General features: G+C 39.7%; 1 protein-coding gene across 3 annotated transcripts in view; it reads right to left on the bottom strand.

Annotated features, from left to right (window-relative positions):
* Positions 1-414: 414 nt before the first annotated feature.
* The window catches only part of SLC35D2 (solute carrier family 35 member D2), a 46,045-nt gene continuing 19,210 nt past the window's right edge, over positions 415-27,249 (bottom strand). The window contains exons 6-12 of one of the 3 annotated variants that reach the window (XM_072150828.1): positions 25,008-25,076; positions 20,827-20,929; positions 18,281-18,373; positions 16,739-16,806; positions 9,412-9,490; positions 8,259-8,341; positions 415-967 (exon numbers count right to left, since the gene is read on the bottom strand). In XM_072150828.1, the coding sequence (XP_072006929.1) occupies positions 829-967; positions 8,259-8,341; positions 9,412-9,490; positions 16,739-16,806; positions 18,281-18,373; positions 20,827-20,929; positions 25,008-25,076 (634 nt within the window). In that variant the 3' untranslated portion in view covers positions 415-828. The remainder of the gene's footprint in view (positions 968-8,258; positions 8,342-9,411; positions 9,491-16,738; positions 16,807-18,280; positions 18,374-20,826; positions 20,930-25,007; positions 25,077-27,249) is intronic. The other 2 variants (XM_072150830.1, XM_072150829.1) reach the window with 2 other exon arrangements.

Raw genomic sequence — 27,249 nt, 5'->3', positions numbered from 1 at the left:
CTTAATAGATGAAAAATCTTTGCATTGCCATATACTCACACTCAGAATTTGTATTTATACTTCCACGTATGGAGCTGTGTTAGGTGTCATTTTTTGGACAACAAAGCTGTAGTTATTATTGAAATCATTTATGGAAACGTTTGACACGTTGATAACTTTTAAATTTGATTGCTCAAACAATACACTGCAAAACTAGATTAATGCTGTCAAGGAAACTGACTGCCATCCCCTAATGCCCAATGCCCCGCTACTGTTAAGTTGCCGCACTTAAAAAGGTCAACAGCCTGTATAATAAAGTAAACACCCGCTCATGAGCATGAATCCTCTTCAACAATGTGATGTAATAGTATGTCATGTGTTGTGAAAGAGATTATTAAACACATTAAAAGCAGATTTAAGAAGTAAATTAGAGCCAAGTTTTATCATTTTATTTATAATACTGTCTTTATAGCTTGTGGAGGATAGCAAACATTAAGATATTATCCATTATTGTACTGCATTGATGTTAGGTTTTTTTTTCTCTAAAAATGTCTTCTCTGATATGACATGTTTTTTTATAAACATAAATTCCTAAAGTCCTGATAATTCAAGTCATTAAATCTGTAGGAATTGTTGACAAAAAAAAAAGGATCAGAAATTATAGACCCTTTGACTGTAGCTGGAATCTCTGTTGCATCTTTGACTGGCAACACAACATTGTCAACTGCTGATCTTTTAATAAATCTTCATGTAGTCAGAATATTTTATTTCAGAGCCCTGTTAGACTGTGTACCCTTGACCTTTGCAGACAAGTGTTTAAAACAATGTTTTATGCAACACTGTATTGTTTTAGGATTCAATAAGTGTTTTTGTGTTTGTGACCTGTGATAAAGTAGGCTTTTGCTCCTCCAAACTATATGGCTGATTGTCTTTTGATGGTGACACTTCCCATAAAGTTACAAAAGAATATGCTGCTCCACCGGCCATGCTGTAAAAAAAAATAAAAGCTTTATTAAAAGCAATCTCTTAAAACAATCTGCTCATGCATGAACCATATACTCTAGACATGCGTTCAAGAGAACTAGAGCACTGGACTATTTGTCAATGTTTAGAAAACATTATTAAAATGTCATTTAACAAATGTACCTTTACTGTTACCTTTAAAGTAGATGCGATCTTCATTTAGAGCACACATGGGGAATAGGAAAGAGCAACCCCACAATTTTCTTCTTACTATAGTTTTTATAAACTCAAAAGAGACTATAGTAGAGATATAGAAATATCACAGAACTGCATAATATATAATATTAGGAACAACGACAATGGGCCAGGAGGTAAAAAAAACTTTCTTACTACAATGGATTTTTTTCAATCTGATAGAACTGCAGTATCAGAAGGGTAAATCAATGAGCTACAGTGGTATCAACCAGTATCATGTCCTGATGCCACTATATATTTGATAGAAGACTAGGGTTACAGTTTAGGTATACAGCCAAGATTTACACATCTGTGTAATACATGTTAGCTTAGTCATCCACTGGTCCGTTAACCTACACATGGGTGGGTGCAGCACCTTTTGCACTAAGTAGCTAATTTACACAAGTATAAAACCAGAATGTTCTCCAAAATGGCAGATTCTTGGGAAACTTATAAAGTGCCCTATAAAATGCTGTTTTACTTGTGGGGTGATCTGGGAGCTGGTAGACTCCCATGAACTGTAAAAATGTACCATGGCCTAAAGGCAATACTTGTGAACTGTGTGCCAAACACTAATGCTAACAAGATAATTAACAGCAGCTTTTTCCTGGCAACACTCATGTTTTTCAAGGATGTCTGAGAAAAAAAAAAGATATAAAATATAAAACAACATGTGTCTGATTCTTTTCTGGCTAACCATGGCAGAGAATAATATTGTTAAATTCTTTTTTTATTAAACACTATCCTTTGAGAATCTTTTTGTTTTAGGACTTTCCAAATGGCGGAAAAGTGCAAAGTGGTCCCATATTTTGTGCATCTTCAGTATCATTGTAAAGAGAAATATTACACAATGCTTGACATAATTATGCTATTTTTACCCTCCACATCCCATTCCCACAATGAAGACAATGTGAAACATAAAATGGGATGACCTTTTCTAAAATGGGAAATGGATACTGCACATCATGCACAAAAATGGACAGTAATATGTTACCCAGGACTAAACTGTACACTCACCGGCCACTTTATTAGGTACACCTGTCCAACTGCTCGTTAACACTTAATTTCTAATCAGCCAATCACATGGTGGCAACTCAGTGCATTTAGGCATGTAGACATGGTCAAGACAATCTCCTGCAGTTCAAACCGAGCATCAGTATGGGGAAGAAAGGTGATTTGAGTGCCATTGAACGTGGCATGGTTGTTGGTGCCAGAAGGGCTGGTCTGAGTATTTCAGAAACTGCTGATCTACTGGGATTTTCACGCACAACCATCTCTAGGGTTTACAGAGAATGGTCCAAAAAAGAAAAAACATCCAGTGAGCGGCAGTTCTGTGGGCGGAAATGCCTTGTTGATGCCAGAGGTCAGAGGAGAATGGGCAGACTGGTTCGAGCTGATAGAAAGGCAACAGTGACTCAAATCGCCACCCGTTACAACCAAGGTAGGCAGAAGAGCATCTCTGAACGCACAGTAGCAGAAGACCACACCGGGTGCCACTCCTTTCAGCTAAGAATAGGAAACTAAGGCTACAATTTGCACAAGCTCATCGAAATTGGACAGTAGAAGATTGGAAAAACGTTGCCTGGTCTGATGAGTCTCGATTTCTGCTGCGACATTCGGATGGTAGGGTCAGAATTTGGCGTCAACAACATGAAAGCATGGATCCATCCTGCCTTGTATCAACGGTTCAGGCTGGTGGTGGTGGTGTCATGGTGTGGGGAATATTTTCTTGGCACTCTTTGGGCCCCTTGGTACCAATTGAGCATCGTTGCAACGCCACAGCCTACCTGAGTATTGTTGCTGACCATGTCCATCCCTTTATGACCACAATCTACCCAACATCTGATGGCTACTTTCAGCAGGATAATGAGCCATGTCATAAAGCTGGAATCATCTCAGACTGGTTTCTTGAACATGACAATGAGTTCACTGTACTCAAATGGCCTCCTCAGTCACCAGATCTCAATCCAATAGAGCATCTTTGGGATGTGGTGGAATGGGAGATTCGCATCATGGATGTGCAGCCGACAAATCTGCGGCAACTGTGTGATGCCATCGTGTCAATATGGACCAAAATCTCTGAGGAATGCTTCCAGCACCTTGTTGAATCTATGCCACAAAGAATTGAGGCAGTTCTGAAGGCAAAAGGGGGTCCAACCCGTTACTAGCATGGTGTACCTAATAAAGTGGCCGGTGAGTGTATGTTTGAAGCTCTATTATTTCAACCAGTTCCACTAATTCCACATTAACCTAGCAGCTTTGGGTAGGTTATTAAATGACTTATTTATGCAAATGTCCTCATTTATAGAGAGTCTCCAACAATGTCGTGATAAAATGAGTAGAGAGGAATTCTATCTGCCTGAAATGATTAAAGAGACTGCAGCTGAAAGTGTCACTTCAGATGACCCCATCTTCGGTGTCATTCTACTGTCATATTAAAATAATCTTTCACATTTCATCAGGATTTTAGTTCTGTGATCTACAGAACCAGAGATGCAGGCAGTTAAAATTGGAATTGGATTTTGGAACTGAAAAATTAGATTCTTTTCGCATCAACAAATTGCCTTTGGAACATGGGCGTAACTACAGTGGTAGCAGCCATAGCAACCGCAATGGGGCCCTCAGTGTCAGGGGGCCCCACCACCCGACCTGAAACACTAAAGAGTGGAGAATGCGCATCATTATATCCATATTATGCTACACATTGTACATCATAATATGTATATAACATATGTGATGTATATATGCTGCATCTGTGTATATGGTGTATGGCGTCTGCATATACTGTATGTGTGTATATATGCTGTGTGTTTGTATATGTCACTGTATGTATGTGTATATACTCTATATGAGTGTGCGTAAGTGTATAAATTTGTGATTGTAACTTGCATGTGTGAGTATACAAATATGTAAAAAAATTTTAGTGGGAAGGGGGACCCATGCCTAAGCCTGCTATGGGGCCCTGCCACCCCTAGTTACACCACTGCTTTAGAAGTCATTTGATTAGTAATAAGAAATAGTAAACATCATTCATTTTTATTTAGGGTTTTTAGCTTTTTTTCTGTCTGTTCACCGTACCACAAAAACAATATGTTACCTTTATTCTATGGGTCATCAAGATTATGGAGATAACTCATTTACATAGCTTTTCATGGTTGACTTGTTTTGCTGAAACTCTTTTTGTGATAAATTTACTTGTTTTTACATCGCTGTATATTTTGCATCGCTGTATATAAATGGAAATAACAGCTGTACTTATTCTTTGTATCATGTCGGGGTAACTTTTTATGAGGTTGGATGTAAAAATATTTAATGTATTGTGAGTTTCTTTTTACTGCGTTTATGGAGTTCAGTGACAATATTGTATTGTACAACTTGTTACGGACATGCAGATACCCAATTTGTAGGTTTTTTTTTGGTGATTTACAATTTTTTATGTATTTTTGCGATTTTGATATGGAATGGAGGCATCAGGGGACTTTTTAAAAAAAATTTATTTACACTTTTTTTTTCCTGGTTTATTTTTTCCCAAAGGTGGCGGAATTGGCAAAAAAAACTAAGTTGTGCCATATTCTGATGGACTTTACCTTTAAGGCTTTCAATGTGCGGTTGAGATGACACCTCTCCTTTATTTGTTTGGAACAGTACAATCTCAGGAATACCAAATTATGTAGTTATGTCTATATAAGTATAGGTTATGTCTTAATACCTTTAAAAAATGTTTTGATCTAAAACAGTCCATATTCATATGTTGTCACACAGGTGAACGACTTGTTATATCAGCTATAATTTCTTTGATGTGACCCGAACGAGTTGTGCACATGTGCGACATGACATGACATGACCATGGACTGTTTTTTATATTCAAGACAGCAATCTTTCTGATAGATTTTCTTGGCAGCCAGAGGAATGAAAAAGGGTCCATGGTCTGCAATGGACATGTTTTATGTCTCACTGATTGAAACAGAGGCAATAATGCTTTGCGGTACTATGTATTACAAAGTATTATTTCAATGATTACCAAATGAAAAAAAGCTTTTTTAAGTAAAAATAAGATTTTTTAAGCCATAAAAATATATACTACAACAAGCTTAATGGTTCACATATTTACAATATACCATTTTGTTAATGATGCTAAATAAATAAAATGAAGCCAAAAAAAAAAACATTAGTAGCATTGGGTTTTTTTTTTGAAACATTTAAACAAATTATTTGTGCTCCCAAAATGTTGGCAAAAATAGAGTACAGAAAATTATTGGCGCTGCCTCTTCCCCGGACCTCCCCGCCCACTCCATAGGCCGGCGATGACTGTCCCATTTCATGCGGCATCCCTCATGAATACTAGCGTTTCTAGTGTACAGCGCAGTAGTGTTTGTTAGCGCTATCGGAGGTTTCACTGCTGTGTCTGTTTTAGCACTAGGAGCTGCTTACTTTAGTTGTAAAACTTTAGTAAGCTGCTCCTAGTGCCATTTTTGAGGGTGACAGGTCCTCTTTAATATGGTATTTGAAGATCAGAAACTATGTTTATATGGAATAGCATCACAGCTCCATGAATATTTAGTCTTGTGCCACACCAGACAAAACAATTCTACTACTGGTACTTCTTGAGGTCAGGGTATTGATAGAGCAAGAAGAAACTGTGAAATTCATCAACAAAAATTGCACAAAACATTCTTGTGTTGGAAACTTTCAGCTTCAGAGAATGCAAGCTGAGATATATCTCACGTATATCATGGTTCTGTCAGACATGGACCTTTCATGTTCAAGCTACTGAATACACTTAATCTGACAGCTTTAGAAGCTGAAGAACATATGCACTACTTGAAAATAAAGTGGACACTAAAATACCGCAGCCTAGATTTCAAAAAATGAAATATTACAGTTGCAATTCTTTATTCATTACAAAGTGGAACGTGTTCAGAACAATAAAATATGAAAATGATCAATGAAAATTAAATTTCCCATGGAGGTCTGATTTGGAATGATACTCGAAATCAAAGTGAAAAATGAAATTTTAGGCTGATCCAATTTTAGTGGAAATGACAAGTAAATGAGGCTCAGTGGTGTGTGTGGTCTTCACGTACTTGTATGACCTCCCTACAACATCTGGGCATGCTCCTGATGAAACAGTGGATGTTCTCCTTAGGGATCTCCTCTCATACCAGGATTAAAGCATCTGTCAACTCCTGGACAGCCTGTGGTGCAATGTGGCAACCATCAATAGAACAAGACATGATGTCCCACATGTGCTCAATTGGATTCAGGTCTGGGATATGGGCAGGCTAATTCATAGCATCAATGCCTTCATCATGCAGGAACTGCTGAAATACTACTGTCACATGAGACTTGCGTTGTCATGCATTAGAAATATATCATCAGCATATGGTCTCACAATGGGTCTGAGGATCTCTTCGCGGTACCTGATGTGCTAGCCAGAGGTACCCTGGTCACCAAGTACAGCTGCATGGCTTTTCAAAGGAATGCTTCTCCAGACCATTACAGACCTACTGCCACACCGTTCATTCGGGAGGCAGCAAAAAGTTCTCCCGAGCATTTTCAGACTGTCAAATGTGCTCAATGTTAACTTGCTCTCATCTGTTAAGAGCAGAAGGCGCTAAAGTCAAAGCCATTCTTGATTTAAGTACAACACGGACTAGTAAACATCCAGCCCTCATGAAGTCAGTTTCTGACAGTTTGAGCAGACACATGGATATTAGTGGGCACATTTCCACATTGTCTGGTGTACTGGTCTAACTCCTGGTATCTGCTCCTTGCTCTGAACACTTGTTGACAGACACAGCTAACCTTATGGCCACAGAAGGATTTCACAGAAGTACGATGGACTTAAAGTTACTTTGGGGCTAATTTACTAATTGCTCGCGGAGCGCATTTTCGTCGGGTTTCCAGTCGATTTCAGAGTTGCAGCACATTTAACAGGGGGTTTTGGCGCACACGATCGGTTTTTTGCGCGCCGGCTTGCACGCGACTGAAATTAGGGAGCGGGCCGTCGGACAACCCGATGGATTCTGACTACGCTCGGGATTTAACATTTCAAATTGTGTCGCAAGACACGCCCCTTACAAGCACCGGGAAGAAGGTAAAATCCGGCGGACCTCGGCAGGGAAGCAACGGATGCAGAAACATCGGGCGCACGAGCTACGTGAATCACACCGGACTTTATCTTCATCAGACCGTCCAGATTGGGGATTGCGACAGGACCGGGTAAGTAAATTTGCCCCATTGTGTTTAAGGGATTTCTTTTTTTGTAAGCAGCATATGAATTAGAATAAGTCTACACCTTGCCTTGTGCAACATTTATTAAGGGTTTAGACCATTTTTTAGTCAGTTTACCAACTTGTCCAAAAAAAAAAAAAAAAGAGGGAATAGACCCTGTGAAAAGAGGGTGTGGTCTAGCCTGTGCACCAGAAAATTCAGTTCAATCCTAAATTACACCAACTAATAGCTGGTCTACACTATGATTCCACAATCTTAAACTATTCTACTATTCTAGATTAATTATCCAACATCATTTATCTAGCGCAGAATACTGTGGAGTCTAACTCTGCACTGGTCTATTTCATGACACTTTGCTAAATCTCGCCCAGTGTCAATAATGTATAAAAAAAGTAACTTCAAAATGTTTGAAAGACCAATACTATTGAGTTGGTATCTGAACCCTCCAATAGTTAACAAAGATGTTATTAGCGACCTGCCAAGTTTTTGAAGAGTTTCATGTTAGATTTTTAATTTAAAAACAAGATTAAACCATTTTGATAAATGTTAATTCCATAGAAGGATAAAATATGTAGGAAGTGGATTCTTTGACTACAAACTAGCTTCTTTCCCAGACTAGAAATGTGGAAGCCAAATCAACACTACAGTTCACATTTAAATGTCTATGGAATATTTTTTGTTGTTTTCTTTTGTTAAGAAAAATCTGCCCAAACGTTACAAAACCTACCAAGTATGTATTATAGGGAGTCCATTATCAAATGTTACCTTAGATTTTATTAAAATACATAGATATAAGAAATGCAATTAGTTACACAATATAGCAATATTAAATCTTGCATGATACTTACCAAATATTTAAGCCTATGAAGTTTATCCAAGAAAACATATAATCTCCTCCAATAAAAATTCCAATGTAGGCAATTGATACATTCTATATAAAAGAAAAATAATACATGTGATAAACTAGGCTATTAAAGAGTAGTCCTATTGCAGGCATTTATAACTAGTAGATGTGGGTCCCCCCTATATGCTTTCAATTGTTGTAGGGAAACGGTGATCAGAAATTCACATGTTTAATAGTAATTACAAATCTTATTTTATAATTAACATTCTTGCACAGAAGCCTCCATGACTCTATCCTCTTGGTTGGCAGGGAGCCAGGTTAAGGTTTATTATAAAAGAAGATGTGCAATTAGTATTAAAAGGAAATCAACCATGCAAAAAACAAAACAAAAAAAAAAAAACTACAAATATTGATCCCGGGAACAGTCTTTCTTAAGTCACCTAGAAAACAAACTTATAATTTGCAGCATGGGGGCAGAGATGTCCAGTGCTTCGGGTTCCTTATTATGCGTATCTCTCGCTCTGTTCTGCTAATTATACGTTTGTCCTCTGTACGGTGATCGCAGCGTGTCAAGACTAGAGACAAAACCGGACCAGGATCAAGATGAAGAGGAGCGGAGTGGATTATTTGTAGGGTTTTCTTCTATTTTTATTTTGCATGAAATCCTGATGACAGGTTGCCTTCAAAATTGTTAGTCTTATGTTTAAAGCAAGATGCAGGCAAAGGGTGCAGCCGTGGAAACATACCCATATTTTGGTCAGATCCAATGGACTTGCATTATACCTTGCATCATACAGAAATAAGATTCAAGGACTCCCTTTTTGCTGTTCAAATTGCAGCGCCAATGTGTGTCAAAGAATAATTTCAGTTTGCATAAAATACTCTATGACTTGTTCAACCATACTGACTGCAGATGTCACTAAGTGGTTTAGCCTTGCTCTCTGAAAACTGGGAAGGATATCAGATATACAATATTTATCTAAGCTAATACTGGTTAAACTTTTTTATAATAACTTAGGTGGGACATTTATGTTTCATAGATTAGCTCTACTGATATTCAATACCCAAACAAGTCACATCTGGGCCTTAGTAGCTAGCCAGTGATCCCTCTATTTCATTTACATTATAAAAATATAATAAGTACATAGTTGAATTACCTTGAGGGCACCCACAACTGTAGTTGTAAGGGCTGAATTGTAGTAACTGCAGAGTACTATCGAATAAAGTAGTATAAATCTGCCATGAAGAAAAGGGTACAATTTTAAAGTATGGTTGTAAAAAGAGATAAGCAAAAAACTGATCAATGCTTACTAAATAATGTTTGACTACATCAGACATGATAAAATCATTAAGATGTGAAATTAAAGGGGTATTGAGCTGTTAAAGGGGTTATCCATGTTTTAAAAAAATACTGAGGGCAGTGCTGGGACGGGCAATTTAAACATAATAAACATGTACTCACCTTGTCCGACGCTACCGATGTCCCGCGCCGCGGCCGGTCTTCTCTGTGCGCCGGTTTCAATACAAGGGCGCACAGGGAGCTTCTGGGCGGCCGGAAGCTCCCATCCGACACCATCTCCCAGCGCTTACAACACTGGGAGATAGGGACGGATGGGAGGACCCGGCCACATCGCGGACCGGAAGCTCCCTGTGCGCGGCTTCCTGTTTATTTACTGGGGCACAGATCGAAGGGACAGCGGCGCGGGACATCAGCGGCGCCGGAGGAGGTAAGTGGATGTTTATTATTTTTAAATAGCCCTCCCCAGCCTGGCCCTCACTAGTTTTTATAACCCAGATGACCCCTTTAAAGTTCATCTTCCATCAAAATCGAGCATGATAAACCAGGGGCACTTACTATATCTTTTATCCAAATCTCATATTGGCTTTGCCAAGATAAAGCAAAAGCAAAAACAGTAATGATGACATAAGGAAAGTCTTACCCATGAGTCACTCCACACTGTTCAAGTACTGGGGATAACAGCGCCCCTTTAGACCACCCCAGACAAAAGCGATTCTATCCGAAATGCGCATCGGGGGAGATTGTTATCCCCGGTACTTGAGCAGTGTGGACTGACTTTTGCTTTATCTTAGCAAAGCCAATATGAGATAACATTATACATGTGAACCTCTAACGTCTTCTCTTTTGAACTTTTATCATGCCCTCTATATGTATTCCATTCTTTGAATCAGTATAGGAACATGGCAGTTTATTAACTCTTATGCTAGTATGTACCAAAAGTGATAATTCCTTTTCTGTGTACCATTACCTATGGCCTTATGTGTAACTTACATGCTATATTAACATTCTTTGATTATGAATAAAGATTCATATTTTATACCCTATGATTGTCTTGTCTCGACATCCCGTCGTCCATTGTTTCATAGGGGGTTATGATCAGTAATATATTAGCCTTCATGTCTATGACATTGAAAATATTGTTTTGCTTCCTAATTCCTATATAACTACTACCCCATGTAAGTATTTGATCACATGAAATCACAACAGCCTCACTGGACTTCTATTCCTCCCTATGCCTTCCTGGACTAACCCTCCCTGGCCTACATGTGGACCTGGAGGAATATTGCCTTCTTTCTGGGTATATAATAATGATTGCTTATATATATTCTATAAGGAAACTCCCCCCACATACTGAATGTTTGGATATCCTTCTCCTGGATCTCGCTTCATGCATATAACTGTTTAACCCCTTAACGACTTGGCCTTTTTTAGTTTTTTCACTTCCATTTTTCACTCCTCACCTTCAAAAATCTATAACTTTTTTATTTTCCACATAAAGAGCTGTGTGATGGCTTATTTTCTGCGTAACAAATTGCACTTCATAGTGACGGTATTTAATATTCCATGGCGCATACTGGGAAGCGGGAAAATTCCAAATGCAGTGAAAATGGTGAAAAAACACATTTGCAATGTTTTCTTGTGGGCTTGGATTTTACAGCTGTCACTGAGCGCCCGAAATGACAGGTCTACTTTATTCTTTGGGTCGGTACGATCACGTGGATATCAAATTTGTATAGGTTTTATAATGTTTTCATACATTTAAAAAAATTAAAACCTCCTGTACAAAATTTTTTTGGGGGATTTTGCCATCTTCTGGCGCCAATAACTTTTTTATACTTTGGTGTACGGAGCTGTGGGTGGTGTCATTTTTTGAGAATTTTGATGGTGTTTTCATTGCTATAATTTTTGGGACTGTGCGACCTTTTGATCGAAACTTAACGTGTTTATGATTTTTACTGTTTATTTATATTTATATCAGTTCTAGGGAAAGGGGGGGCGATTTGAATTTTTAGGTATTTTTATTACAATTTTTTTTTTTTTTTTTAACTTTTTTTTATTTTTACTATTACTATTTTTCAGACTCCCTAGGGCAGTGATGGCGAACCTTTTGGAGACCGGGTGCCCAAATTACAACCAAAACACACTTGTTTATAGCAAAGTGCCAGCAATTTAAGTAGTAAATTTATTGCTACCTGTTCTACCACAACTTTCAATAATATCATAATAAAACAGTTAAAAGAAGGGCAAATTTGGACTAATATTATAGCATCTTGCCATGGTCCCCTTGTACAGGAACAAATGTAGGATCAAGAGGAGCTCTAAAGATAATCCTCCCCTTTGCACATGTTCTACCTCTTCCTGCAGCCCCAGGCAATCAAGAGAGTGTTGCTTTAAAATAGCACTGCATTTCTTGAGTCGTTTGGGACTGCAGGATGATTCTTTGAGTTCTATGTCGAGTGCTATGTCGATGGCTTGGGTGCCCAAAAATAGAGCTCCGAGTGCCACCTCTGGCACCCGTGCCATAGGTTCGCCACCACTGCCCTAGGGTACTCTAACCCTCGGTTGTCTGATCGAACCTACCATCTACTGCCATACTGCAATTAGCACATTGTTATGAATGGGTTAAAACGAAGTAGCCTTGGGTATTCGGAACACCCGAGGCTACCATGGCGACGGATCACCGCTCCCTGTGACGTCATCACGGCGATCCTTGTTTTTGAAGCCGCCGGCAGCATTGCCGGCGGCGATCGAGGAGGAAACACCCGCAATCGGTGCTAGCACCGATCACAGGTGTTACCGGTAAGCCTTTGCTGCAATATGCAGCAAAGACTTACCGCCTATGAAGAGGGCTCGGCCCTCTCCATGCACCGGGACCCACACCTGGATCCTGCCCACTGCTTAGTTATTGGCTCCGATGGCCTATACCAGTGGTGGCGAACCTATGGCACAGGTGCCAGAGGTGGCACTCAGAGCCCTTTCTGTGGGCACCCAGGCCTTCACCCCAACACAGAGTTTGCCAGCTAGGACTCCTGTGATCCAATACAGCCCAGGACGCAACATGCTCAGCACTATTTTAAATCAACATCCTTGGCTGCCAGGACTACAGGAGGAGCGGGAAGGGCTGGTCATGTTGGCACTTTGCGACATACAAGTAGATTTTGGTTGTAGATTGGGCACTCTGTCTCCAAAAGGTTCGCCATCACTGGCCTATACTAAGGATCTCTGGCAAAGGTGTTGCTTCTGGTTCAACTTAGCGACCATCCATTCCCCAATTACCCCTTTTCTATACATCCTACTCCTTCTCAGGAGTACTTCCCACCTACTTTGTTAGTCTTTGAAGACCTTTTGTATCAAAGATTTAGTGCACCCCACTATCGGGCAGCTTTTGACCTTGGGTTTACTTCTAAACTGCTTGCTCCAGCCTCCTCTACTTAACCGCAAATCATAGCTTACTGACAGTCAATAATGGTCTCGTCTACAATTCCAGATCTCATATCATTTGAATGCATAGCCCTTCGCTGCTCTATGTCGAAATGGCTCATCTCTGACTTGTATTACTTTCTCCTATATTGTGAATTCCCTGAGACTAGCAAACACTGTTACATGTGCAACAACCCTGCCAATGCATAGGGTAGGTAGTTGTTGCGAATAGCGCCCCCTCCATTTTAGGAGCTGCTTAGAGAGACTGATCACCTTGCTAGAAGGTTAACATATCTATTGTCTATAACCAATGATGTGCTGTATTCTTATTGTAAAGCAAGCTGGAAGCTGATTGGAGAGTGCTGCCATCTCACTTGGGGAGAATAAAAACCCCTCGTGGATGGGAGCACATGGTCAGATTAAGTCTGCGGGCTTAGTTAGCATTCTAGAAGCAAGTGTGTATCCAGACACAACACCAGGAAGCAGAGGTGTCTCAAGACTGCAGCCTGACACCTGTATCCAGTCAGGAGACTAGGCTAGTGCAGAGGTCCATTGTCCAGAGTCGGCTCCATCTTACCCAGCCCAGTCTGAAGTTATTACCAGGCTGTGAGTAACTCTTCCTGCGGACCAGCTATCTCCTACCAGCTTTCCAACCTGCTGATGTTAGGCTGTTGCCTGCCATTGAAGTTTCAAATAAAGAACTGTAAGTTGATTTGCACAATGAGCCTCCATGTGATCCCTGGATCAGGCTGCTTCACCATCACAATTCCCCATCTTCCATCACCCAAGGATCCCTAGGATCCCCATGGAGAAACTTATTCCATCAGCCTTTCCCTCCACTTTTCCTGCACACACCACCTACTGGAGACCTGCCAGGCTGTAGACCCGCCCTTCGGTCCCAATACCAAACACCTTGACCATAGCGTGCCCAAGGCCACATAAGCCAGCCACTCCGGTATTCTGGGCCCCAGCTGTCTACAACCATCGAAGAAAGGCTAGGATGGGGGATGTTACACATAGACATATGGGAAAATTGGCTAGGTAGAGAGATTCTGTTATCTGTGAGGAAGATCGTGTAGGAGAAAATCCCTATTGGCTCTCTTTGCACAATCAATATAAAATCCTGATAACATAGTAACACACAAGGGAACTCCTTCACAGCCCCTCTATCCCTGACCTATGCTGGAGGCGCCACTGCCCTGGAGCTTCTTTGTTTCATATTCTCTGGGATTGCTCTAAGATTCTGCCCTTTTGTTCCACAGTAAAATTATTTCTTGAGACAGTCCTAGAGGTCACAGTGCCCTTACAGCATTCCTCCTAGGTCTTCCTCCAGCTAACTTAGGCAAACTTAGCTACACTTTTCTTACAATTACTTACTCCAGCGAAGACTTTGTATTTGCTCTGAATTTGAGATTAGTGGCTCTGCCTTCAGCCTTGAATCTTCACTCCGGAATATCAGATATGAGGAATCTGGAATATCTGCCTGCCACACTCCATGACTAGAAATTTAGGCCCCCTGGATATGCCAGGGAATAGATAATCACAAGCCTTAAACCCATATTTTTACTACCCTAGAGACCCTTTACCCCCCCGCATCTTCCCTCCCCCTTTTACACTTCCCCATGTTCATTGATACAGTACTTTAGTTAAATGCCAAGTATACTGCGTATTTATAAGCCTTTGTATTTCTGCTACTTTCTTTTCCCTATCCTTAGATCCAGGTACAATGACTGCGGTAGTCTTCTTATATTTGTTATCCGTTGCCTCCTTCCTTCTAAGATCAACTTTTAAAATTATTCTAATGAACCAGAAGGGCTATGGGGGCGTTACCAGAACCCTTCCGGTTTGTAGCTTCACAAGTTGTTATAAAGTGCAGGAGCACTTCATCTTCCCACTGTGTGCTGAAACTTCCTCTGCTGCCATGATAATACAGCAGACAGAGCGAGAGGGAAAGTGGTGAGTGAGCAGTAGTGAGGGAAAACAGTGTAACAGCATGTGAAGCCAGTGAACAGAGGCGCTCTGGTAACGTCCCACCATAGCACCTCCGCCTAATTATTATATACGTAAGAATAGAATGCCTAAATTTAAGTAGGATCCATGCAAAATCATGCTTCAATTTGCTCATTGATTACCTTAGATAACTACTTGGCAACCAGCCAGTACCTATAAAAATTAGAACAACTTACTCAAACTGCAGTACCATTTTTAAATAGCACTAAAGAGTAAGAAACTAAATATGTAATATATTAGTGATAATAAAATTGAGGGAAAAATAAATTGATAAATTAAAACAAGATGTATACTGAAAGAAATGTATGATTGTATGACATTTAATAATGATAAACAGTAAGAAACCATAGTGAATTAAACTATTAGGTAACTACGATGTACATACAACAATTGACAATATATACTATAAAGGCAATAGTTTAGCATGGAACGTGAAATCGATAAACGTCCTATCTGTCCATCTGTGACTATTGCACTGGCTCTAGAATGCTAGAACTTCCCTGCACCCCTATCAATCAGATTGTAAAGGTGGTCCTGGCACTCCTGGAAGAAATGCTGTCCGCAATTCATCGTGTGGCCTGTGTGCATCTCAGTCACATTCATGCAAAGACAGAAGAGTTGCAATATCAAGCACAGCTGCTATACTACGATATGGGTATGTACGGTGCTAGGTAGGAAGTCCACATTCTGGGCTCAACTAATGCCACATAACCCCATTTAATGCAATAATTGATTCAACAACTGTGAGGGGAATGTGGCGTATGATAAAGACCACAACCCCCTGCCTCGGAAGATACATCATGATATCTTAGCCAATTGATGTATCTGTTGGGCGGCCCCGCCGCTGGGCAAAACTGCGCCACTTTTCCATAAAAACCTGCAAATAAATGGCGTGGACTATGACGTGGGCATGGCGTAATTAAAAAACAATCACAATTTCTTGCAGTGTGCAAAGAATTGTGATTGAGTACTTCTTTGCCCGTTTTCTGGCACTGATGATTGTGCCCCTTGTCACAGGTGCCCCTACGTATCTGATTGCAGGCACACCCTCTCCATGTCGGTGCCCCGTCCCTCATTTAAAGGGCCAGTGCACCGCTGATTGGCGCTGGCCACTTCCGGGTTTTCCTTAAAATCCAGCTTCTCCCAGAAACCCCCACCGGATCTTAGTGCTCCAAGCCTAAAGAAAGCTATTCCTCTGTGTTCCTTGTGTTCCTGCTCTGACTTCCCGTTGTGGCCCCAGACTTGACACTGACCTAGCACCTCTGCCGCCTGCCCTGACTAGCTGCCTGTTCTTGACTCTGAGGCTGCCTTCTGTTCCTGTACCTCAACCTTTGCTGCCACCTTGGGCAAGTCGCACCTGTGGAACGACCTGGTGGCACCACGTCACAGTAAGACCATCCTGCTTTACAGTTCTGGTGAAGACCAGGTGACACTTAGATTCCGGTCTGAGGCGTCGGCTTGTGTCATCGTCCACAGTGGCCATGGGAGTTCACTGACCCCGAGCCCTGACACCCCTCTTTTTTTTTTATTACGTGAGCTTTTATCTAGATAAATGCTTGACAATATTTTTCAATATAACTGCTAGCAGAATATAGGTCTTAAACTCAATGGCTTGTTTATTTAAAGCCACAGGGGAGAGTTTATCCCGCTGATGTAACAGTTAATAGTTATGACATTAAGCTAATATGGTGTTGCTGGATTAATGTTACATCAAGTATATTAGTATATCATTAAAGGAATTTCTTACTACTTACCCCATCATGCAGGCAAGAAGAAATTGGAAAGCAAAGTAAACATTTGTCCACTGCTTAAAATATACAGCCTAAGGAAACACAACACACATAGAGTTAACCAGAACAGCATAATGTAGTGGTGTTATCAATAAAGAGGAAAGGAATAATGCTTCCTTTGATAGCTTAACCCTTGCAGGACCTCAAAAGCCATTACTTTTTTTAATTTTCCGTTTACAAATATGTGTGTGGGCTCCTTATCTGTGGAACAAATTGTACTTTTTTAGTGGCGCCATTTACTATTCCATGTAATGTACTGGAAAGCTGGGATAAAAGGTTATATTATAGGTGCAACCAAGCCTCTCTCCTCTGCTGTAGTATCCAACTAGAAACCTTTTAATCACATCAAGGTGGGAATGTGCAGCAGACTAGTGAAGAGATCTCATACACCCAATGTTCATGTTCAGATATAATCCTGGAATATAAATGCTTTACTGCTATTTACAACGCACACAAAAGGTTGTGTTACACACCTAAGGGTACATTCACATTAATGTGTGGTTGCCCGGGCGAGCACATAGCAATGTGCTGTATAGGACACAGGCCGTTCTGACAAGCTCCATCTTACAAGAGCTATCTTACAAGCTCTATCTTTTTTGTGGCCACGGCACTGAACTGTGAGCACACACCATAGGTGGCTATGGGGAGATATATCTGGCCGCACATTTGGGGCCAATTTTACTCATAACATACACTCTATTATGTGCTTTTGAGTTTTCTTGGCTATAAATATTAAAAGGTTTCCATAGAATAGGTCCTCAATATGAAGAGGGAGAACAATAACCAGTACTTTGATCAGCAGCTGGAAAAGGAGTTTGGAAAAGGAAGCAGACAGCTCTGTTTTCTGTGTAGTGGTAACACCATGTTACTGCTGATCAGCTCTCATTCGACTCAATTCAGCCACTGCACAGGGAACAGAGCTGTCTGCTTCCAGTTTCATTCTTTCTCAACTGCTGATAACTGTTGGACCCCCACTAAACTGATATTAATGACTTATCCTTATAATAGTTTATTAATATGTTTGGCCCAGAAAACCCCATTAAATTTGAATATAGTATTTTTAATTGGGGATTGTCAAGATTTAGATTCTACACATAAATTAATAATAACAAACATTTTATGAATACTGAGTTAAAGAGTAAGAGAAAACTTGAGTCCTTGAGCACTATCTGCACTGTATCAATACAGACTTCAACGCAAGACTCCAGTGTACTGGGCAGGGAACATTGGCAGGTCTATTTTTTTAGGCACATTTTGATTACTATAAAAATAAAACTAATTCTTCAGACTCCAAAAAGTTATTGTAATATAAATCTTGCCAAAAAACCTCAACTTGCACTAACCCTTATGGGTTTCATTGACCGTTTTTTGTGACGTTTTGAAATGCTGAAAGCTTGCTTAAATAATTTTTTGCCATGTAAAACTTATGCAAAAAAAGGTGCAAAGGAAAACTCACCATGCTTACAAATATTTACATCTATAACATTTAAAAAAAAAAATCATTACCTCCTTAAACTCCCCAGTCCATATGGTCAAAATCAATGTAGGTAAAATCATGAAAGCAGCGTTATAAAAAAGGACACCATATTTACCCAGCTCCTGTAAGACAACAGAAATATTATGTCATCGGCAAGGATGCATAAAAAATGCCTAATTTATTAAGTTAAAAATATCCAGTACATGCAGCAGCATAGAAAGCATTATGGTAAATGGACTTTACAATACTCATTTCTAATATGCGTCACGTGTATTCAGCTGCAAGGGACAGCACACTGGTGCAGTCAGCACGCAAAGGAAAGCGGTCATCTGTTCTCTCTCTTATTCTGACCCAACTCTCTTTTAGAGCAGCTCAATAGGATTCAATCCCAGCCTTTATCATGTTGATCCATACATCAATTGTTGGTAAAATCACCTTTTGTCTATTATGCAAACTGCTTTGGTCATTTTTATTTCTTTGGTTTAGCTGCTGCCTGTGATAGACACAGATAAGGCAGCAGTTACCCCTGAGCTCTCTTTCCGTGTCTACACTACTAACAGGAGAGTGGTGGCCTATGACCACCTGCTCCTCTCAGTACAAGGAACAAGCAACACTACGTGTGGGGTCATCATATGGGCTGTCATTTTAGAACAGCTGTGCAGGAAACTCATGAATAAGCCAGACTCCGCTTCAGGGAAGATGCCGATTGGACTCAGGGCATTTGCATTCTACTTTAGAAAATGAATGTTTAAGTTAATGGACATGGAGAAGGATAATATAGTTATAGGGGCAATGCTTTCTGGTGGCAGTTTATGAAAAAATATATATATATATATTACACTTTTGGAGGTTAATTTGACTCACAGATTCCCTACAACAATTGTCTTTTAAAGGAATAGCATGGACTACTCATGTGAAGCCAGCCTAGCTGACCATTTCCACTCAGATGTAACTGTGTAACAATGAAAAACAGCATAGCAAATGAATGTAGACTCATAAGTCTTCTTAGAGAGCCGTGGGATTCTCTGCCGAGTTCATTCTGTGCAGAATAACTTTTTGCATCATTGCTGTATCCACATGATCAACTCACTGGTACCTAGAGGGCCTTACTGCTCAATCAGAGGGGATAACGAAAGGGTCTTCATTAAGAACGAAAACAACTGGAATCAAATTGTTAACAAGGTGCATTGGTAGACTGGAGCAGAGGAACCTGATGAACAACTGCCAGGAGACATGCAACAGTAAAGGAGGCACAGGAAAATTGGGAGTCCAGGAAGGGCAACCTCAGGTCAGAGGTTGGGGGACCAGCTCACAAGCTTGTCAATTGTATTTTTTTCTGTAGAAAGTAACATTTAGTTCAGTTGGTATTACTTATTTATATACAACAGTGATATACAGTTATAGCTAGGAGTTTATACACACTAGATAAAAAGACACATACGCATGTTTTTCGGATATGAACATTTACCGTTTTAGGTCAATTAGGATTACCAAAATTAGTCATAATTGCCAAAGCCAGAATAATAATAGAGAGAATATTTTGGCATTTTTCTTACTTTTTGCAAAGTCAAAAAGATTATTAGGCCTTTTAACAATTTGAGGCACTCCATATGCTTATGTTATGTCTTTGGAAGCTTCTGAAAAGATCCTCTCTCATTATTCTGGCAATTTGGTAATCCTACTTGACCCAAAACAGGAAAGGTTTATTCTGATTTCATGTCAGATAGTAAGAAAAACATTCATGTGTGTCTTGTAGACTTCTGGTTTCAACTGTACTGTGACATTACTAGGTTTATTGTATTAAGGGGCAAAAAAATAAGATTTTTTGGTTCTGAACTTCATGCTTTAGAACAGTTAAGTTAGAATTGGCTCTGTTCTGTGGTCATGATCTAGCTCTAATCCACTGTAAGAATGAATGAATGAAAGAGTAAACAGAGGTTAACATAATGTATAAACAATTATTTTTTTTGTTTATCTGAAATGTTTATCAGATCAACCTTTACTTTAGATAGGGGTCTTGTAACTTATTCTGGTGCAATGGTCACACTATCTTACTCTACCTCTCCTAAGGGTCATATAAATAAGTAAGTAATAAACCTTCGTAAGAACATGTTACTAAGGACATGCTGACTTGGCTAATGCACATTTCTGTGCGCTATATCTTTTGAAGTGGTGAATGGATCAAAAACCCAAATACAAGCAGCTTATTGATCAAAGGCACAAGTGCAATGAAATGAGGTGTTGCGACACTTGTAGCATACTGTCTGTCATCAGATTTAACTCAGGTAGGGTATGAAATGTCCTTTCTAGAATTCCCTCTTTTAAGTGAAATCTCACCCATTTATCTATAAAAAAAGATAAAGGGGTATACAAGATATATATAATAAAGTCATGTGAAAGATATGTAGAGAAGAGTCATATTCGTCTGTTATTGATCAAGTTTAGAGGTTGCAGGGGAAAGTGCCACTTCAGACATCCCCATCTTCTCCTTTAAATAAAAAGGTGTAAACAAAAAAAAATCCCTACACAACTCAAAAAGCTGAATCCATGGGCATTAGACAAAAGTTAGAATTACCTTGGGATTAATTTTCTCTTTGGTATAAACCCCATAGGCCGCTGTGAATGCATCATTTAACAACACAATGATGTATCCTTCCAAATTAAAAGAAAGATCGAAACTGAAAAACAAAACTCACTTTAACAAGTAGGTTCACATTTATTAAATGGGAGATTTAATGTGTGTATAACCCTTTAGCAAACTTTGCATAGATCAATTGTACGGTGTGGGAGGTAGCAATATTTCTAGACATTGAAAATCTACATTTTACACATTTATCAGTTTTTTCCTCTATAGGTCCTCTCTTTAATTCTCACTTCCCCATGGGCTTATGCATTGCTGGTAGCCGCTATACTGTCTCCTATAGGTTGTACACAGAGTTGAATATCCTTTACATAGTAACATCATAAAGGACATCAGAGTCATTTCTGAGCTCCACAATGCCAGCTTGCAAAGTATTGGCTATTATTCACAAGGACACAGCTCTCATGGTATTTACAATTTTTTAAAAGAAATATTGACATTCTATAAGACGTTGAATCTAAAAAAAAAAAACTGTAAAAGGGCGATTATACAAACTGCTCCGCATTTACACATTTTACGCTTTTGCTGGATAGATAACTTTTATCGTAGTAACGGTCTGTAGTCTTAACTTCATCCTACACTTATAACAGCAACTATACAACACAGAATATTTATTGCAGATTGAGGAAAGCAGTGAGGCTGAATCTATTGGCTGAATATAACATTTGGGGTAAGTTAGAGGGGTTGTCCCACAAAGAAGGTTAGAGGACCTCAGTGATGGGCCCCCACAGATAATGAGAACAGAGGTCAGATGTACCCCAGTTGCACCCTCTCATTGCACCCAAAGATGACTGAAGCAATTGGTTGCACATGTGCTGGCTGCCACGTTCATCTCTATAGAGCTAGCTGACAGAGGTTGCTGTGCTTCAGGGGAAGCGCAGTTCAAATGTGAATTGCTTGTGGAACTAAACAGGGAGGAGGAAGCGGGGAGAAGATGAGGGAGGGTGATGAGTGAAGATGAGGGGACATTAAATTGAGGAGAAGATGACATGTGCTGGCAGAGAGCCAGGTAATCTTTAGGAAAGGATTGGAGTGCACTGGAATTATTCATATGCATTGCAATGGCATATTTGAAATCAAAATGCCTAATGCTATTGTAACCTGTCATAATGTAATAATTACCTTCCTGATGACAGGTTCCCTTTAAATATTTACTATTAACATTCTCAGACTGTCTTGCATTTGCCAGAGTTCAGCCTTATCCTGGTTCAGAAAAGTTCAGGATAAAGTGGTCAAGAGATGGGACATGGGTCAGGATTTATACACCACATTCCAAATTAGTATGCAAATTATATGCATCTCTGATTTTCCTATATGGTTGTCAAATGGCAAATGGAAGTCAGTATAATAAAAGAAATCACCCATTAGAATAAAAATTCTATTTTATAAAATTTAAAAAAAAAAATCAAAATGCACAGTAACAAATTATTATGCACATAGTTTCAAAACATTTTATAGGTTGTAAAGAACTAAAAATAATCATTTGTTGAATTTGGAGCATTAGGAGGTCACAATCACTGTTCAATAAAATTCAATTTATACTCTAATGGGTGATGACTTTTATTATACAGTGCTGACTGTCATTTGTATCAACCATTTAGAAAAATCAGAAATAAATACCACACTTTAGTGACATATGTCACTAAAATATCAAATATAAAGTTGTTAAAGGACACGTCACCTCTAATGACAGCCCATATGCCAACAGTGATCTAAAATACTCTCCCCAGCACCTTGCGATACACCTCAATGCCATTCCAGTGTGTAAAACTTTGATAAACCTCTGACCCAGATTATGAAAATTACAATGGGTCCAATCGACACAACTCAGTAAGCAGCGGTCCGGCTTATTCATGACGAGGCACTCCCTTTGCCTCCCTTCATCATCTCCCCTTTACTCCCCTCTGTTGCAATTTCCTGCGCTTGAGCGCTGAATGCCTGTTGAAGGGGTATTCCAGGAATAAGCATAATTCATACACAAATGGGCCAGTAAAATATAAGCCAGTAAGTAGAGAAGGGTGTGGGTGGGGGACAAATTACAAGAAACAAAATGATGGAGTCACAGGCATCATTTGCATATGGTTTCTTGGGACAAAAAAAAAGAGGATTTTTGCTGTAGCAAGATGTCGTAATACTATTATGAACGTTATATGAAGAGCAGTTACGATGGGCTGGTCAGAAGATGATGAGATAATCATTTGACAGGTGTCCTTTAAAGGGGTATTTAAGACACGTTTCTTAAATATACTCAGGATGACAAAATAACACATTCTCTAATCCACTGTTATTAGCAAAAGTACAGCATTTCACAGATATAAGTCCAACCTGTCTCTATCAGTCCTGGTTTACACAATTTCAATTGTCCCTAGATCCGACCTTGTAACTTCTGACTTGGGCCGCCATCTTGGATTCCTGTGTGACAGCTGTGCTTGTTGAGTTTGTGCGTCTTTCTGCACTGCGCCATTAGCCCAGCCCCCTGCAGTCCCTGCATGGATCTCACACTGACACATACACTGGTTCACTTCCTGCTAGCACATGGTGGGCAGAGACAAACTGCAAACTACAGGTATCTCATCTCTCATCTGTCTCATCTCTCTTTTTAGTACAAGGTCAGAAGTCAGATGAAAGTGTATATACACCTTGTACCCTGATAATGTAACCACACTGTCACCCCACAGAACTAGATGGATAATACAGCAATGTGTCTGCTGAGAGAGGCCCGCCCACACCCTGGGATTTTACACTGAGCAGCCTAGGGAGTAATTAACATTTGATTTATGCATGTTAAAACAAATGGAAATTTGAAGGAAAACTACTATCAAATCAAGCAAGATAAACCAGGGACACTTATTCATGGATCCAGGCACAGTGACTGTGGTAGTATTGTAGTAATCCTGGCGGTGTTACCAGAGTCTTTCCGTGCTGCGGGAGGCTATTACACTGTCTCCCCCTGCTCCCTCAGCACTTCCCCCTCCCTCTGACTGATGCAATGTCACTGCAGTAAAGGAAATGTCAACCCAGAGTATGAGGGGAAAGTGCTCATGCACAGTGTAACAGCCTGTGAAAAACAGAGGGGCTCTGGTAACCTCCCCAAGGAACCCTTCAGGCTCATTAATAGAATTATAAAAGTTGATATTAGCAGGAATGAGATCATGGATAACAAATATAAGATTGCCACAGTCCCAGTTCCTGGATCTATGAGTAAGTATCCATGGTTTATCATACAAGTCAATAAAAATATTAACCATGATTGCCAAAGCTGTCCTCAACCTCTCACCTCCATATATCTCCTAACTAATCAGCCATTACCGTCCCATACATAATCTGCACTTCTCACAGGACCTTCCGCTTCACTCTATTATCATCCACTCTTTTCATTATCGTAGCCAGGACTTCTCCCGTGCATCTCCCATACTCTGGAATTCTGCACCAAATCGTGTCAGACTGTCCCCCACTTTCAAAACCTTCAAATGTACCTGTTTGGGATCGCCTACAATACACATGAACTGCACTGCTCTCTCACCTTGTGACTTCATCTTTCCTCCCATGTAGATTGTGAGTCCTCACTGGTAGAGTCCTCCCTCCACTTGTCTACTGATCACTGTAGCCTTGTATTTGTACATGTTCTTGTCTTTTTTTTTGTAACACATTTTATTTGGTTTTAAATACATAATTAACACATTATATCAATATGGTATAAATGGATATATATATTCTCAAATGCAAGAAAATAACAAGGGAAAGAAACACATGTTCTTGTCTTAATGTAATGTCAGTGAATCACTTATTGATTGTACAGCACCATGGAATTAAAGGGGTTGTCCGAGTATTAAAAAAATAAATAAATTAAAAAATCAGGAGGCTGAGAATATACTAAATGTCCCCCAATGTCCAATAAGGTTACCTAGCATAGAGGCACACAAGTGCTGTATGCAGAGAGATGCTATCTCCTGAAAATTAAACTGTGTACATTGTGGCAGTCCTATTACAATATATCTGTATGCATAAGCCCCAAAAATAGACGCAGTTTTCATAAATATGAAACTGAAAGCAACACTTTTATTACATTTGTGCTATAGAAGTTATTTTAGAAACAGAGTGAAAAAAAATCTTACCTTGCTGCTACAAAAGCTCCAATCACAATTGCTAATATACTCAGAGCAACTGATAATGAATATCTCTTCCTGTGAAACAAAACATAGGAAAATATAACATTTTACTACAGTAAATTCTCAGTGAATTTAGACAGTCTCATAATGGTTTTGGACACCTTAAAAGGTGCTATAAAATAATAACTACTAAACTACAGATTAAAATTATACTCTGTGAACAGTAGATGTCACTGTCTCACACTACAGCAATTTCCCGAGGCTCAATACATCATCCTCCAAGATTATTATGAAGACAAGTTTCTTATATGTACTTAGCACATCAAAATAACATTTTCTCTAATTCACTGTTATTAACAAAAATACAGCATTTTACAGACACAAGTCCAACCTGTCTCTATTAGTCCTGCTGTACACAATTTCAGTTGCCCCTAGATCCAACCCTGAAATTTCAGACTTAGGCTCGGGCGCCATCTTGGATTTTTGTGCAGATGAGATTTCTGTGTCTTGTGCCTGTATCCTCTCCCCAGGCCGTCCTAGCATGGAGCTCACGGACACATACACTGATTCACTTCCTGGCAGGAGATTGTAAGAAGAGACAAGCTGCAAACTACAAGCTACATGGAGATAAGTGATCCGGGGAAAGGGGAATGCAGGCAGGCACATAGCTGTGAGACTGAGAACAGAGATGTAGCAGAGCTGACTCTGTAATAGGCATCCAATGGATCTCATCATCTCTAATCTGTCTCATCCAGATGAAAGTGCATATACACCTTGTACCCTACAGAACTGGATGGGTTATAATGTGTCTGCACCATAGATAGTTTTATTGCTGTTTTAGTTCCTGTCACTAAGTAAAATTGTAAAGTAAGGGGTTAAAATGATCTTTATTGTGTAACAATCACTAGGGAATTGAGAAAACCCCTTTAAATCACATCTGTTTCTATAGCTGGTATACTTACAGCTTTACAGTAGTTAAAGAAAAATCTGTGATATTTCCTATAGTTCTATAGGGAAACACCAATATCTCTATACAAGTACACAGTATAACTATCTTTACACATTCATATTTGTATTCCATTGAGGCCCAGGACACCTTCTGTTTTTCGATTCAGGGGTGTCTGAAGAAATTGCGATATACTGCAATGAAACTGTATTGCAGTGTATTGTGAATGAACTACTCTTCTTTTACAGGCCGTAATAGAAAAAGCTTGAGGACATGGGAGCCGTTCACACGTGGCTTTTACATTGCATTTTGGAACACAATTCAATAGCAGTGGAGAGGAGATTTGCTTAACATGTAAACACTCCATGACATTAGAGTAAGTCATGGAGCTATTAAGGTTTTACAAAGAGACGTCGTAAACAGATTGTTTACATAAATGCAATGTTAACACAAAGCAATTAACTTGATCCTTACCACCAACTGTCTTTTGGTGTCGCTGCAGTTTCTCAGAGGCAGCCAAATACCCTAGTGAGAGGCAGAAACAGTTCATTACTGCTTCTTCTTTCTACTCTCGTCACTGCATAGCATTCCCCATAGTCGCCTTGTTGGCCCAAGACTAGAGATATTTTATGTCAAGACAACTGTCACACACCAAGGAATTCATTTATAAGAGTCATTTTTAGCCCATTTGAGAATGTAAAAAAATATAAATACTATACATGACAAAAAAAAGTCTTTCCTACATTTTGCAATTTATCCCCGAAAAAAAAGTGTTAATTTTTAACTAGCCTTTTTAACTAGCCCTATGTGACAACAAATAAAGGGGCGCAAAAATGTATAAGGAACATGCAAAAAATAGAAGTTATGACCCTCAAACCAATATGTACCAAATTCACTAAAAATGCCCCGGTCATTAACTCCTATTGGACCGCCCACTGACTAGATGTTAGCAGGTCGGAAGTCTGCATCGACGTCTTTAGACGTTGCCGCAGTTTTTTGCCGCGCTACCCATGAGAGCCGGGCAGGGTCTCCGGGTGTCAGAGACACCCAGAGAGCCCAGGGAGAAGGGAGATGCAATTTATTACAGTATCTCTCTTCTCCACTCCTCACAGCATCAGGTGAACGCCAGGGTCCAAAGGGGTTAATCAGACCCAGTACAGCTCTGAGTAATACAAGCTTTCACACATGGTCGCTTCCCCCTGTAACCTAGGCTCTTATAGATGCCCCAGTTACAGAGGAAAACTTGTAACAGGCAAAAAAAAAAAGAATAAATATTCATAAAAAATAATCGCATTTCCCCAT

This window comes from Engystomops pustulosus, chromosome 1 (genome assembly GCF_040894005.1).
Source record: "Engystomops pustulosus chromosome 1, aEngPut4.maternal, whole genome shotgun sequence".
NCBI lineage: Eukaryota > Metazoa > Chordata > Amphibia > Anura > Leptodactylidae > Engystomops > Engystomops pustulosus.
This window is presented reverse-complemented; position numbering and strand designations above follow the sequence as displayed.